Source organism: Etheostoma cragini, chromosome 3, assembly GCF_013103735.1.
Source record: "Etheostoma cragini isolate CJK2018 chromosome 3, CSU_Ecrag_1.0, whole genome shotgun sequence".
Lineage (NCBI taxonomy): Eukaryota > Metazoa > Chordata > Actinopteri > Perciformes > Percidae > Etheostoma > Etheostoma cragini.
Window position 1 is genome coordinate 560,375 of NC_048409.1, and position 15,398 is coordinate 575,772.

Sequence of the window (15,398 nt, forward strand, 5' to 3'; positions counted from 1 at the left end):
ATATATATATATATATATATATATATATAATGATGCAATGTCCATAATCATTTCTTTTTCCTTGAGAGGATTGTGTAGGCTCATCGATGGGAGGCCATATTTCTCTAATAAGAACTACATAAAGGCCCCATTCTGGGCCAAAACGTTGTTCCTGATTCTGCACTATTAAATATGCCCTGCCTCTCCCCTCGAAGAGTAGCTCCTATGGCGCCATTTTGATGCTAATGAGCTATCACCCGCCATTAGCATCCCATTGACCGCCATTCACTTTTACGCCACTTTGACAGCAAATAACTTTGCATCGGAAACGTTTGAAGACTCTATTTGTACGACAATGTATAAAAGGCTCCATCACCTTGTATCTCACATTATGGCTCCGTAGCAGACGTTTTTATAAAAATAGGCCTACGATTGTGTCATAACCATGCAACATACTGTCCCATAGTAGAAGAATCACCGTATAGTACAGGGTAAGGTCACAGTTTGGACTTCCATCAGCTGTTTAGGTTTAATTACTAATGTTAATTAGCATGTTAGTTAGCAGTAATTAGCCTGTGCCTATGTTAATGTTAATTAGCATGTTAGTTAGCAGTAGTTAGCCTGTGCCTATGTTATGAGGACGCTCTACAACGTCCCTGTTAGTGGTGGCGTTGCATAGGCTGTCCTCCAGAGAACGCTGTCGGTACACGATCCGTCCTGCCTACACGATCCGTCCTGCCTACACGATCCGTCCTGCCTACACGATCCGTCCTGCCTACACGATCCGTCCTGCCTACACGATCCGTCCTGCCTACACGATCCGTCCTGCCTACACGATCCGTCCTGCCTACACGATCCGTCCTGCCTACACGATCCGTCCTGCCTACACGATCCGTCCTGCTTACACGATCCGTCCTGCCTACACGATCCGTCCTGCTTACACGATCCGTCCTGCCTACACGATCCGTCCTGCCTACACGATCCGTCCTGCCTACACGATCCGTTCTGCGCATGAGCAAGATGTTCACGCATGCGCAGATGCTAATTGTGTTTTACGAGGCTTCACGACACTGCACGATCCGTCCTGCACATGCGCAAGATTTGTTGCAAAAATCCTTGATTATGCGGCACATTTTCTTTAAAAATTCAATAGAATATCTGGGATATATATGGGATGAAATTGCGGGCACTTGGAACAACTGCGGTTTAAGGAGAAAAGGAATGTGTTTTTCTTGTTGTGCAATTGCGTCACTTCATAACATTACCATGGCAACAGGGGAAATGGCTGCCTCGTGTAAAGTAAACACAACATTTTTCAACTTACTGTTAAGATATTTGTGATTTAAGCAACAAAAATCATTTTTTGCAGCAAAATAAATTGCCCCCCCCGCGTAAAATGCGGACTTTGGCTGATTTCAAACGAGTGCATGTTAATGTAACATGTTAAAATAAAATGAAACATGATTGGAGGCTTGTTAATGTGGTGCTGGAATATTCTTTTTACTGGCCTGGGCCCTGTATTTGTCTTGCAAATGTTTTATTTTTTATTTTTTTAAATGCTTTGACTTTCCCTCGGTCAAAAAGAATTCCCATTCCACATGTAATCAAATGTTAATGTGACAACTCCTTTATATTTTTGGATTGGCCGCCACGTAAACACCTCGTAATTCATAGCCTGGCGTAAACAATAATTAAAAAAAATAACATTCATATATGTACATACTGGCGATATAAAAAAGCGGTCCGTTGTGACGCTTGGCCGTCAAGTGTTCCGACGCATGCGTGGTACCAATAGTGCAGGAAACAGCCAAGTTTTCAGCTACGTATTTATGCGCATGCGTGAACATCGTGCGCATGCGCAGAACGGATCGTGTAGGCAGGACGGCTCGTGTACCCACAGACGCTCTACAGCACCCCTGTTAGTGATGATGTTGCATAGTCTGTCCACCAGAGGACGCTCTACAACGTCCCTGTTAGTGATGGCGTTGCATAGTCTGTCCACCAGAGGACGCTCTACAACGTCCCTGTTAGTGATGATGTTGCATAGTCTGTCCACCAGAGGACGCTCTACAACGTCCCTGTTAGTGATGATGTTACATAGTCTGTCCACCAGAGGACGCTCTACAACGTCCCTGTTAGTGATGGTGTTACATAGTCTGTCCTCCAGAGGACGCTCTACAACGTCCCTATTAGTGATAGTGTTGCATAGTCTGTCCTCCAGAGGACGCTCTACAACATCCCTGTTAGTGATGGTGTTGCATAGTCAGTTTATTTTTTTGTTAATGTGTTTTAATTCAAAGGACGTTAAGTTTCAGATTCTAAGTTTGTATTTTTATCCATTTTATTTAACAGAACTTCAATGTAGCTGTCCTCAATTTAGGTCAGCCTGTACGTCTCATCTCTGTTTTTAAAAGAATCATATTTTGCAAGGCTGCATGTAAACAGCAACATTAGTGAGCTCAGTCAGAATATATATATTTTTTTAATAAGGGCAAAAACAGAATATTTTGTGCAGTGTGTAAATGTAATCATTGTTGGGTCGTCTGCAAAACTATCTCTGCTTAGAGGCCATATAGTTTATTGTATTTGCATTAGATTGTCAGAAGAGGGACCACCTGCTTTGTATTTGGAGCATGTGAGCAGGGCTCGAGTCTTGCAGAGAGATGAGCGTGTCACTTCCATCCCAGAAACAGCTTGGGATTGCAAGGCTTCACAGAGCCCTAGACGTGTCTCAAACAGCTGTCAAGCTGAGGAAAGTTGCACACAAATTGTTTTACATATAGCAGCGCTGCTGTGTGAAGGTTAATTCCTGATGAGCCTGTGGTGTCCATAAAGCCCAGAGCCCAAACACTACACCGTGAACACAGGCGTAGAAATCAAGAGCTTTCTCAGGCTGCGGCGTCCCGCTGAGCCCCCTCGCCGGGTTGCACAGAGCTGAGAATGCAGCCGGCGTATGAGAAAGAGGCCTATGACCACACAAAGTGATTCTTTAGATTTCACCATGTCACGGCTCAAGGCTGCCCACAATCTTGTTGAACTTTGGTTCACACCAGATACAGGCGGTATGCAATGTTCCTGCAGATTTTGCAGGCCTCCCGACTCTAATGAGGTAGTCCGGGGTTGTAGGCAGCTCTTATTTTATTTCTTCAGGATGCTAGTTTCAGATTGAATGTGAAAACAACTGTTAATGCAGCAGGTTACAGCCCCAGTGAGCAGTGCTCTGTTGACATGCTTCATTATTTACCCTTCCTGTTGCGCAAGTCTGCAGGAAGTGCTGCTAGGATTTTGCGGCTTGTGGCGCCACGTAGCTCCTAAATTGGACCAAATGAAAGTTGGGAGCATTGGGACTGCTGCTTATTATGGCAAAAAGTTTGTTTATTTGGAAAAATCTGATTTTGTCATCACAACTCATTTCAAAGTGAAAATAGAGCAATAAGTCTGAGTCTTATTCTTTGGATGGTGATGCAATTTATTTATAGCAAAACTGATTATTGGTTTTGAAGTGAGGACTACCGATGCATGTGCTCTGACTGAAAAGCAACAAGAGAAAATACATAAATACAAGAAAAGTGGGGAAAAGCAACTTACATTCCTCAGTAGTTAATTGGAGTAACTAGAATTACTGGATCCCATTTTCTGAAATGACGTGTTGTATTTAGAGCTGCAAAGATGAATCGAATAGTTGTCAACTTTTTAATTATTATGAACATTTTCATAAACAATCTTCAGTAAACTGAATATCTTTGAGTTGTGAATATCACAAGACATTTAAGGACGTCATCTTGGGATTCTTTTACCATTTTCCGACATTTTATAGACCAAACAACTAATCGGTGAATAATATATCTCAATCATGTAAAAAAAAAATCATCCGAGTTGTATTACATATTAAGTGAATGTTTAATGTACAGTACCTTCTGTAAAGGTTGCTATGGCAGCATTTATGTGACAAGCATTCTTGTCACCTTGTTTGAAGGCCAGCAAAGGTACAAGGTTAGCAGTGAAGTTTAGATTCCATCAGTCAACCTCAATGTTCAGTCCCTCTTCAGCCTCATTAATGCACTTAGTCAAAGAAGGACATGAAAGACATCATTAGACAGTCCCCTTGTTGCTGGGCTGTTTGGAAGCCCTATAGGCGAGCTGAGGTTGTGCTGTTTCTCCACGCTGCTGCTTCAGCTGTCACCATCAGTCAGACACAATGCCATGGACCTGAACACTCACTCTAAATTTAGATGCACCATTATCTAACAGTGAGTGTATGAACAGGTTACGAAGTTCAGCGGCTGCAGGTGTAGGCGATATTGTTGGCCTAATGTTATGGTACCACTTCATAAGGCCTGAACTAATCTAATACCGGTGTTTTAAAGGTTGTTTTTGGGCTGTGACTGTATATTAAAGGGATGGTTCAGAGTAATTTCACCCTAGGGTCCTATGCACCATGACATTGAGCCAAACACCCCCTCCAGAAGCTTTTTTTCCTTGGTCAAACATTGGGCATGTTAGAGCTTTTAGCTTAGTGCAGGCGCTAATGGAACCAAGTGTGTATCTCGTAAATGACTCCACTGGTAATGCCCAGAATGGTACCAAACTTCTACTGGCTGCAGACCCGATAAGAAGGAGAAACACAGCTACTTTTAAACATCATCAAAGACTTGGATATCTAAAGGTTTTTGGATATGCATACACATTGCTACGCCGACCTTTTCAAAAAGGAATGAAAGGCTGCGTGTTTACAAGTCCTCCAACGCTTGGAAACTTTAAAAAAAAAAAAATGTGCACATGTAAACGGGAATGTTAGTGGAATATTCACTTTTATTGTCTGTCTCTTAGTAACCAAGTCATGTGCACACAACAAAATGGATTAGAGAATCAAAATGGTGTGTGTGTGTGTGTGTGTGTGTGTGTGTGTGTGTGTGTGTGTGTGTGTGTGTGTGTGTGTGTGTGTGTGTGTGTGTGTGTGTGTGTGTGTGTGTGTGTGTGTGTGTGTGTGTGTGAATATTTAGGAATAATATGATAAAGGTTAGATCGACATTGTAAAGGGAAGTTAGAACATCAGATTGAAACTGACTGGACTGTTCTGTAAACTTGTTCTCCAGGAAGTCAATCAAAAGTTTGTTGATACATAAAGTTTCTACAGTAGAATAAAAATGTAGTTTTGCAGTGTATCACAAATGTTAGTTGGAGTAACATTAACTACTAGTGGTACAAGATTTAGGGATGCAACAGTTACCGGTGTAACGGTAAACCACTGTAGGAATGTTGACGGTAACGATTACCCTTTTCTTTTTAAAATCTCCTTATTATCGCGGTGGATTACCGAGGTGTGGAAAAGTCTTTAATCCTTCCCACCTTCATCCCAGGCTCCTGAAGTTGCCGCGCACTGCGCTCCGACAGGAGAGGGCGACAGAATGTAGCAGCGGACTTGTTCCAGATAGACTTTATCTTTTTTCTTTTCTTAGTTGAACTGACGTTTGTAGTTGAGAACCTGAGTTAAAACTATTCTGTAGCCCGCTAAACTGTCATGGCTTTTACTGCCTCGTACGCTTCAATAAGTGTTCTGCTACGATGTGGAAGTTTAGCCCGTGTCACAACGTGACAATTTAGCAATCCCCAGTAAACAGACCAGCGCTGTGGAGCCACGTGCTGTGCTATTAAAGGTGTATTACACTGTTTGCTCCGTAATGGATATGTGTGCTGTAATAGATGGGGCTTATTCTCAGTTTGTGTTACTGAGCAATATGTTGTAATTAGAGAGATGAAGGTAATGTTTAGTATTGTTTCTTGTTATATGCTGGTGGCTATAACATTTAGTTTGGGTAAATAATGTTCATAGTAAGTCAGATGCTTGTAATGTGCATTATGATTTGCTCATATTTAAGAACCCCATCCAACTTCACATGTAACGTCAAATACAACTTCATAGTTCACTTCATGTTGGAGTCATAAATAAATCTTCCTGATGTCAGAGTCAGACCTCTCTGGTTCTAGTTCTGACCGGCCCCCCTTCAGCCGGCCGGTGGTTCAGCAGCCACTTTATTAGTTTTTACAAGCCTGTTACTTATATTTTTGTAATATAAAAAACACTGTTAGACTTTTTGAAACTATTTCAGCTTGTATAGGCCTATCGGTGCTTTCTCAACATATTGAACACACTTTTAAAAAATACTGCGATAATACTGAAAACTGTGATCCTTTTGGTCACCATAACCGTGAGGTTACATTTTCATACGTTACATCCCTACATATGATGTAATAACCGAAAATTGTAATAACACAGAAAAAATATATATTACGACAGACTGTATAAATATTCTGCACACAATGCTGCACCACTTTTTGTTTGCACCTAATGTCCAAAATGTTATAGTTTCTCTCCATCCAGCCAGTTAATGTTAGACTTGGTAAACTGGAGAGAAACGCACAGTTTCTATAGCAATTAAACAATGCAGTAATCAGTGATTATTATGTATTTATTGAACTGTAAGACAAGACTGGAATCTCTTACTAAGTCCAGATTTTGTTTAGCCACACAAACTGAAACTTGCGGTCTAAATGTCGCTGCTGGGTGTCTGTTTAGCGTCCCGGGTCGTAGCTGCAAACATTACATATCCGCCCTGTGATTCGGATCCACTCCATATTGTCGTGGGTTCTCCGTTGGCCCATGCTACTTTAGTTCCTGTCTAGTTTTCTTTTCTGACGTTTAACAGCAATTTTACTGACGAAATAAGTTATAACTTATTGTTATTATATTATTAATAATTCTAATAAATAAACATGTTGTTCTTCAATGTAATGGACTGTTGTTTTGGGTTCTAGCACCATTTTAAAAGTATTGCTTTAGCACCGTATCGCAAAAAACCCAACGGACACCCAACGCTTAGCATGAATGTATAATCACCAGAGGCATCACAATACGATGTCATCACGGTAATTATGTTACCATACAGAATTATTGGGATTTTAAACATGTTGCAATATTGTGTGACAAACATTTCTTTTTTGTTCATCTCACTTCAGTTTTTTTGCTGCAAAATGGGATTGTCAGGCAGACGAACTGACCAACACACACATTAATAGGTTGATACTTGGCGTCTGTGTATCGATACAGTATTGCCATGGATAATATTGCTATGCCAATCTGTAACGACCGCTATTAGCTTCATGTGTCAGATTTGACACATGACATTTCTGACTGTTACAATAATATATTTACTGGTATTATCAATAACGACACTGGGACTGACAGCAATGCACACTTAGCAAATAATTCTGCCAGCAGAATAATTTTAAAGAGGACATAATCCCATAAAGTCAGCCATAATAGATGCTGCTCAACGTGAGATTGCCATCAAACAGATCAATGATTTCCTGCAGTATTATCACACCGGGCCACACAAAGACTGGGTTTGAGACTGTCCTATGCTTGTATTTCAATCGTTTTGGTTGTTTGCTTGTAAAGCTATACATCAGTTGTAATTTAGCTTTAATAACTTTGTATGAGCTGGCGACATTGACCATTGTTTATTTTTTTTAAGATGATCATTTTGGGCTTTTCCACCTTTTAACGGACAGGACAGCTAGGTGAGAAAGGGGAGAGAGAGAGGGGGGAAGAGGAAATGGTCCCAGGTCAGACTCAAAACCCTGGACCTCTGCATGTACATGTGCATGTGCGCCACATCAATAGCTTTATAAAGTACCTCATAACTTAAGAAACGTGATGACTTTATCTGAAGACAGGAAGACGACAGCTATGAATTCAGCTCCAGTTCTGCTCTTCTGACTTTGAATTGCCTTTTAGTAGGAATTCAGGGCCAGGGCTGGAGAAAAAGGGCTTGCCATATGTAATGAAATGATCCCAGTCTGAAACTCTGCTCTCTGCAGCTTGATGGGAGAGTGAGTGTTTTAGGGCTAAATGTTGCCTATGAATTCCGAGGGCAGTCCTGTGCTAGACGTGGTTGTACACTGGAAAAACACAGGGCGAGGGACAGAGATGTGGTACCAGGGCCAGCTTGGAGGAGAAGGAGTACTGACTACTTGATCAAAATAAAATGTGCAGAGATAAAGGCACAAAGGAACAATCCACGCAGACCGTTTCTGATTGTCAATAATAAGAAAAATGTAAAGTAAATCAAAGTTATGATTTTGCCTAAAGCTTCATCTTTGTGAATGACTTCCTGAAATGAATTGTTTCTTTTCAGCCAACACAATAGTAGACAAGTAGACCGCATAGACAACTGGCAGTTGAATTGAAGTGCGGAGATATGTAAAATTAGCAAACTTGTTTATTTCTGTTGTCATTTTAAGTCGTAACTGTAATGTTTAAAGATATAGATTTAAACACATTTCTGCTGTGCTTATATTCTTTCCTGTGTTGCTCTTCGCTTGTTACTAAGAGCAACGTGTCACCCCCAGTCGGACTCATGGGTAGTTTGGGGTGGGGGGATTTCCTTTAGTCTGTGGCCCAACAGGTAAGGTAGCTCTCTAAGCGAACGTTAGTCAAAGTTTTGACTTCTAAAAGCATCAAATGTGCATTTTACATGAAAGAGATGAGCGTATATGCAGTAGTTCCTCATCCCGTTTGCTCTGAGATATTAAAGTAGATGAACAGTTTTCTAGAGTTTTCTACCCCGAAGGTATTGAAAACAAACTGAGCTAACCCGGCCACAACGATCAACAGATATTAAAATAAAATGAACTCAGTGCTGCTCTTTTGCTGCTTTCTGTATTCTACTAAAATACCAAAAATATTTTTTTGAATTAAAAAAAGGAAAGGAATACTTTGCAGTTTCCTATTGATACTATTAAACAACTAAAAAATCCACTTTTGGCTCACTAGTCCCACTGGTCAACCTTCTGGAACTCATTAGTTATAATCATAGGCAGGACTTCCAAGCCTTCTAAGTGTGGCTACCGTTGACTTTTTCTACGTGGAAACATTTTGTTATTTATTTAGAACATTTTACACGCCGCACAAAATATAACTCGGGTATTGAAATTTGGCACCGTCTGATTTCAAGTGAATCGGTCCTCGGTAGTTGTGGCAGTGGAGCTCTGCCCTTATGTAAATCCACACTTTGTCGTTCTTTTCAGCATATTCTTGAAATGGCGACAAAGTGGCAAAGGAGGCATGTGGCATCATTGGTTTGACTTTAAAGGTTTGCATTTGGCAAGTACTGTCTGGATCCTCTGTGCTCGACACAGGGAGCAGCTGCTGAGAAATGGCACTGTTACTTCAGCCCATCATCACTAGCCCCAGGGCATTCACAGGCCAGTCTGAGCTTGGCTTCAGGGCTATAGGGGAGAGAGTGCACTTAACTCAGCTGGCTGAAAGAGGCTTTCTGTACCGGGGGGGATCTGATATGGACACCAGCTGGCTGCAGGAACTTAAGTGAGATAAATTGCAAAGTAGTAAGTTTATCCTTCCCAGTTGAAGGTAACAGACTGAGGTTTATCTCTCAGGATATGCCTGTAGTCAGACATTCCTCAAGGGATGAGGCAGGTTTGCATCCCGAGGTAGGACCGCAAAGAGATAATGTTAGTAAGGAAGCATTAAGATGCATCACTGCTACACTGCATGTGCTGCAATCTTTTAGCAAAGTTGTAAATATGTGCAAACTAAGGAACATTTTGCATAGAGTACACACTTACTTACACGGTTATGTTTGTCTCAAACCTCTTTCTTTTGTTTGGTGTTCACTTATTTAATCTAAGACACAAAATATCAATTTACATTGACTGTTTGTAGAATGGTTAAATTGTAAATTTATAAAAGATCATTAGAGTGCTTATTTATGGGGCGTATTTCAACAAAACCAGGAAAGAAAACTTTAGTTATAATAGTAATAGTTTCCCCTAGTTTAATAGTTGCGTATTTTATTTATCAGAACTTTGATATATTTTGATGTTGCTCTATTTTGTTGTGACAATAAAACAAATTATTATGATATTATTTTAGTGATAACTCATAAATAACTACAAATAACTAAAGTTAAGGAAATCTGTTTATGTTTTTTAACGCATTTCTGGCTTATTTTTCTTTTCGGATTTTTAAATCTGTGTGTGTGTGTGCGTGTGTGTGTGTGTGTGTGTGTCCAGACTGTTTATAAAAACAACAGCTGGACAACCCGTTAAATTTAAGAGAGGAATGAGTGGGAAAATGTATTACTCAGTGAAATATAATGTGAATGTTGCTAATGATTTTTGGAAATTGTTTTTTTTACCACAACTGCATTGTTGTTAGGGGTTTTAATGGCTGATAAGTGATAACACTGACAGGGTACAACAGAAGGGATGCTCTTTCCAGTAATGGCGGCATTACTGCTAATTGCTGACGAATATCTTCTTTCCCCGTCATTTTAATTGGATGACAAAAAAAATCAACAGGTAACATCATGTTAGACTACACTAACATACAGAGAGAAAGCTGCACACACACTTACACGGTTGTCCCAGGTTCTTTTTTTTGGCTCTCTACACACAAACGCACGTACTGTAACTGTCAGACCTGAAAGGTTGTCAAAAAGCACGGTATTTTGCAAGTTTGGGACTTCAACATCACTTATGATATGTAACGTGTGTGTGTGTGTGTGTGATGAAGGTATGAGCTGCTACAGAAGCAGCTTTTGCGGCTGGAAGAGGCAGAGGGAGGCTTCGAGAGGTTCACGTGCAGCTACAAGACCTTCGGTGTGCAGCGACAGCCTGACAACAGCCTGTTTTTTCAAGAGTGGGCTCCAGCTGCAGAGGCCCTCTTCCTCACCGGGGACTTCAGTAAGTAGCCTGAGGAGAAACTGTCAGCTCCTGAACAACATCAGCTGTGTGATGCCCAGGTTGGGTTTCTAGAAAGCTTTCACTGAGTTGTATTATCCACACACAAAGGTTAGACTGAAATCTTTTTTAAGGCGATACTATTATTTGTATTTTTAGGCCTTTCTTTTAACATGAGAGATCAAGACACGAAAGGGAAGAGAGACGGGGAATGACATGCAGCAAAGAGCCGCAGGTTGAGTGGAACCCACGGCCGCTGCGTGGAGGAGTAAACCTCCATATATGTGTGCCTGCTCCACCAACTGAGCTAACCCGGCTATTATTAGTTAATATAACTGATAACTGATATCATTAGAACCAATGTACATTTACAGTAAAAATTAAAATGTTCAAGTCCAAATTAAGATTTTTGGAACGTTACACAAATCTTTTTTTAAATGCTTTAAGCGATTATTATATAAAATAGAAACCTTCAATATAATACCCAGTAAAAGACATTAAGTCAAACTGATGATGATGAAATGGAAGCAGAGGGTCAGACTGAGCTGTAGCCGAGCCCCAGTAGCACACTTTTGAAGTAATTAACTTCATTGGTTATCAGACAAATAAAACGCCAATACAGTTAATTAACAGTTAACTGACAAAGAAGGCTTGAGAATTAGCCAGGGCCGATAATCATTCTATCCCTACCACACATGCATGTTGTGTGTGTAAAGGTGTTACCATTCCTAAAAACTGTGGAAGTACTGGAAGTAAAGCTCAAATTTGGGCCTTTAACCTCCATAGTTAGTGTTTTTTTAATATATCAGTTCATTTACACAAAATAATTAGTCTTTTTTTTGTTAGGGACTCTTCATCTGATTTTCTGATGTTTAAAAGAAGCATGCATCAAGCTGATGTATGAAAGTAAGCTTCATCCCAGTTGTATAATAGCAATCCACGGAGCCCCCCTGGGGTCAGCTGAGAAAGGAAAACCGTACCGTGCGCACAGAATACAAATCTGTTCCCTCGGTTTTATAAACTGTTCACACGGATTCATAAATCTGTGCCCTTTGTTTTATAAACGTGAGCAAAGTTAGAAAGATATTCAGGGCTCCCGGAAGGCTCGGTTGGTGGAGCGGGGTCCGTATGGAGAGCTTTGCTGCATGGCATTCCTCCTCTCTCGCTGTTCTGTCAAAAATAAAGAAGAAAAATAGCAAAAGGTGATTAAATCACAAATGACGCATCTTTCCTAACGTAGTAAGGTTAACGACGAGCCACAAACCCGTTTTCATTAAAAGGATCCGTCCTCCAACCTGGAGAATTAAGACTGGTCTCTAGTAGCAGCCAAGTGCTTAGGGACTGTCTGCAAACACAAAAATATTTAATAATCTAATGATTAAATAAGGTAGGGTCTCCAGACTTACCTCAATTAGAAATGAGTCTCCTGCTAGTTGGACTACAGCACAGTAGCCGGGTGCTACCAGAGACCAGTCTTAATTCTCCAGGTTGGAGGACGGCTCGTTTAGATGAAAACGGGTTTGTAGCTCGTTGTTAACCTCACTACGTTAGGAAAGATGCTTCATTCGTGATTTAATGACATTTTGCTATAGAGTAATTGATCCCAGAGGTTTGAATCAGTGAATATCTTTCCTACTTTATATCTTTCCTCACGTTTATAAAACAGAGGGCACGGATTATAGAATCCATGCGAATGGATTATAAAACCAAGGGAACAGATTAGGAATCCGGGCGTACAGTTTAGTTTTTTTTTCTCAGCTGACCCCAGGGGGCGCCGTAGCAATCAGTTTGCAATAATAAATTGGATTAATTAAAAGGAAATTCCACTGTAGTATAGAGCTACATAGAGTGTTGGGACCAAAAAGGAAAAAAAGAGATTTCAGGTCTAACAGGAAGGTTGCATACCTTCACTGTGCCTTTAAATAAGTAACTTGACAAGTTAACACAAAGAGGCCAAAAGTCTAAGAAAAAGCAGAGAAAACTGTGGTCATCCCTTTTGATCAACCACCCTGGGAATAGGAATGTAGGAAATGTGGAAAATATTGATTACACAGGATAAACTTGCATACTGAAGGGGGTTCTTTTGAAAGTGCAAGTGTTTGTTAATATTTCAGTAGCTGCTTATTTCATCATCGCCTGCAAAGTTGTTGAGAGAGTGCAACTGGCGCTGAAATCTCTATCCCCTCCGGCCCCGACTTTGAAAGTCATTTCAGGTTAATAGTCTTTTGAGTGTTATTTTCCGTTAATGCAGCATGCGGAAATGCAGCAAGATTATTTATTTCTGTCACCATTAACAAGATTAAATGAGACTTTCTCTCATCTATCAAATAGATATACAAGGTAAATCAAGCTTGCGGTGTCATTTTCTTTCCTTTTTATCAAAAAAAATTAATGCATCTATAACACATGCCAGTAGTGATGTATTACTCTCAATGGACAAACAAAAAAATGTAATAATAGAAAAAAATGATGGGGAAACAATTTGGACCTGTGCACATAACTCGGATACCATTTGCCATGCCACAGCACAAACACTTAGCTCTGTGCCACAGCACAAACACTTAGCTCTGTGCCACAGCACAAACACTTAGCTCTGTGCCACAGCACAAACACTTAGCTCTGTGCCACAGCACAAACACTTAGTTCTGTGCCACAGCACAAACACTTAGCTCTGTGCCACAGCACAAACACTTAGCTCTGTGCCACAGCCTTTCTGCCCCCACACCCTGCAGGTCATGATAAAGGAACAGTAATACCTTCAGATTGACACTGTGTGCAAAAACCTGGAGATTTCTCAATTTGTTTATTGTCCCTGCACATTTTTTGTGCCAGTTAGTTGCTGTTGCTGCCATTCCCTCTTTCTATATTTCTTCTGTCCCTTTTTTAATTATCTTCCCAGGACCTTGGGCAGCAGCTCAATTCCAACATTCAATTCTGTGAGAGATTACATTTTGACATGGCTCAGTCATATTATTTGATTTCAATTTCATAGTAAATGTGGAGACAGCCCGGCAGCCCCAGTCATGAATATGGTGCAGGTTGGATGTATAATGCACTGTTATTTTCCTTTTTTTTTTTTTTTTTGAGGAGTTTAAGCAAAGGGAGATAAATAAATTCTAATAGGGGGAAAAAATGACTTGGCCTGCCTCCGAAAAGTGCTGGTGTTGTGCCCGGTCACTTCTGGAGCATCTCCTGTGATTCATTTTCTATCCTGCCGTTGTTTTTGCTCATGAATAGCAAACAGATCTGGATTACTGAATAAAAACGGCATCCTAAATTGACATGCCAAGGTGGCTGCTTTTTGATAAATGTTTTGTGTCCTGATATATTCCTGTCAGTCAGTGACAGTTGGTAATGTGGTATGAGCAGACTATGAATGTAACTCGTCTCTGTTGTTCCCTCCGAGAGATAATTCAATGAGCAGCGAAGTGGTATTTTATCAGTTTTTCTTTTAGATGGCTGAGCCCGCCGCTTTACTCACTGTTGCAAAAATACAAAGAGAGAGAGTGACTGGTAATAAGGAAGAATGCAGAGGCAATGGTTTGATTTTGTTGGATTGACTCCGAGTGGTAGAATTAAAAAAGACAGTACAGACTGCATCACATGTGCATCAAGTGTTCTACAAGTCATCAAAATAATTTATAAGAAATTGCACATATCCAGGCTTTAAATAAAGGTAATACATAAATCTTGGTTTACTACCAAACAGTAGAACACACTTGTAGGAGTGATGTGAGCCTTGTTCTGGTCAGCATAATACATCAAAACTGTGCTAATTTTCATATTAGCAGCAGTCAAGTCATGTCAATTTTATTGCTATAGCCCAATAACACAAATCACAAATTTTCCTCATGCGGTTTTACATCCTGTACAGCATACGGCACCCTCTGTTCATTTTGACCCTCGCTTCAGGTATGGAAAAACCCAAACAAACCCAAGGAACCGGGACAATACAAAATAGGGATGAGGTAGTATTATTCAATCTGTGGGTCAAGACGTTCCAGTGGGTCACAAGATAGATCCCATGCTAATAAAAGAGATGAAGAAAACAAACGAAAAAACAAATGTTTCTTCACCAAATAGGAGTTTCTTCAGACTTTTCCCTTATCGTCTTTCCTGTGGTCCCTTCATACCAAAAGAAACTAGCGAGATTCATGTTCTGACTTGTGCTGCTCTTTCACTAGCGTCTATGGTCATATGGCTTGCCTTGATCAGGGAACAGCTGACCAGTATGAAACTTGTCTCTGTGTTGTAACCCCACTCATTTGGATGGGATTGTTCCCCTATAGATGGCTGGGAGAAATTCTCGCACCCCTACACCAAGAAACCATTTGGCAAGTGGGAACTGATTCTGCCGCCCAAGCATGACAAGTCTCCAGCTGTGGATCACAACACCAAACTCAAGGTAGGGAACAGAACATCTTCATGCCTATTTTCACGCCCTCGGTAGGTGTCATCTTGCCGCCTTGGCACGGGGACTTGTTACTGTAATGTGCGAAGAAGATTCCCCATGTGTGGTGTCTTATGAACCGAGGGAAACCTGGCATGTCGCCATCAACAACATGTCATGCTCACGGCACATAAGGTGTGTGTGTGTGTGTGTGTGTGTGTGTGTGTGTGTGTGTGTGTGTGTGTGTGTGTGTGTGTGTGTGTGT

General features: G+C 40.7%; 1 protein-coding gene across 1 annotated transcript in view; it reads left to right on the forward strand.

Moving 5' to 3' along the window:
- Positions 1-15,398, forward strand: part of gbe1b (glucan (1,4-alpha-), branching enzyme 1b) — a 107,141-nt gene that overhangs the window by 4,882 nt on the left and 86,861 nt on the right. The window contains exons 2-3 of the mRNA XM_034867664.1: positions 10,577-10,746; positions 15,033-15,148. Coding sequence (XP_034723555.1) covers positions 10,577-10,746; positions 15,033-15,148 — 286 coding nt within the window. The remainder of the gene's footprint in view (positions 1-10,576; positions 10,747-15,032; positions 15,149-15,398) is intronic.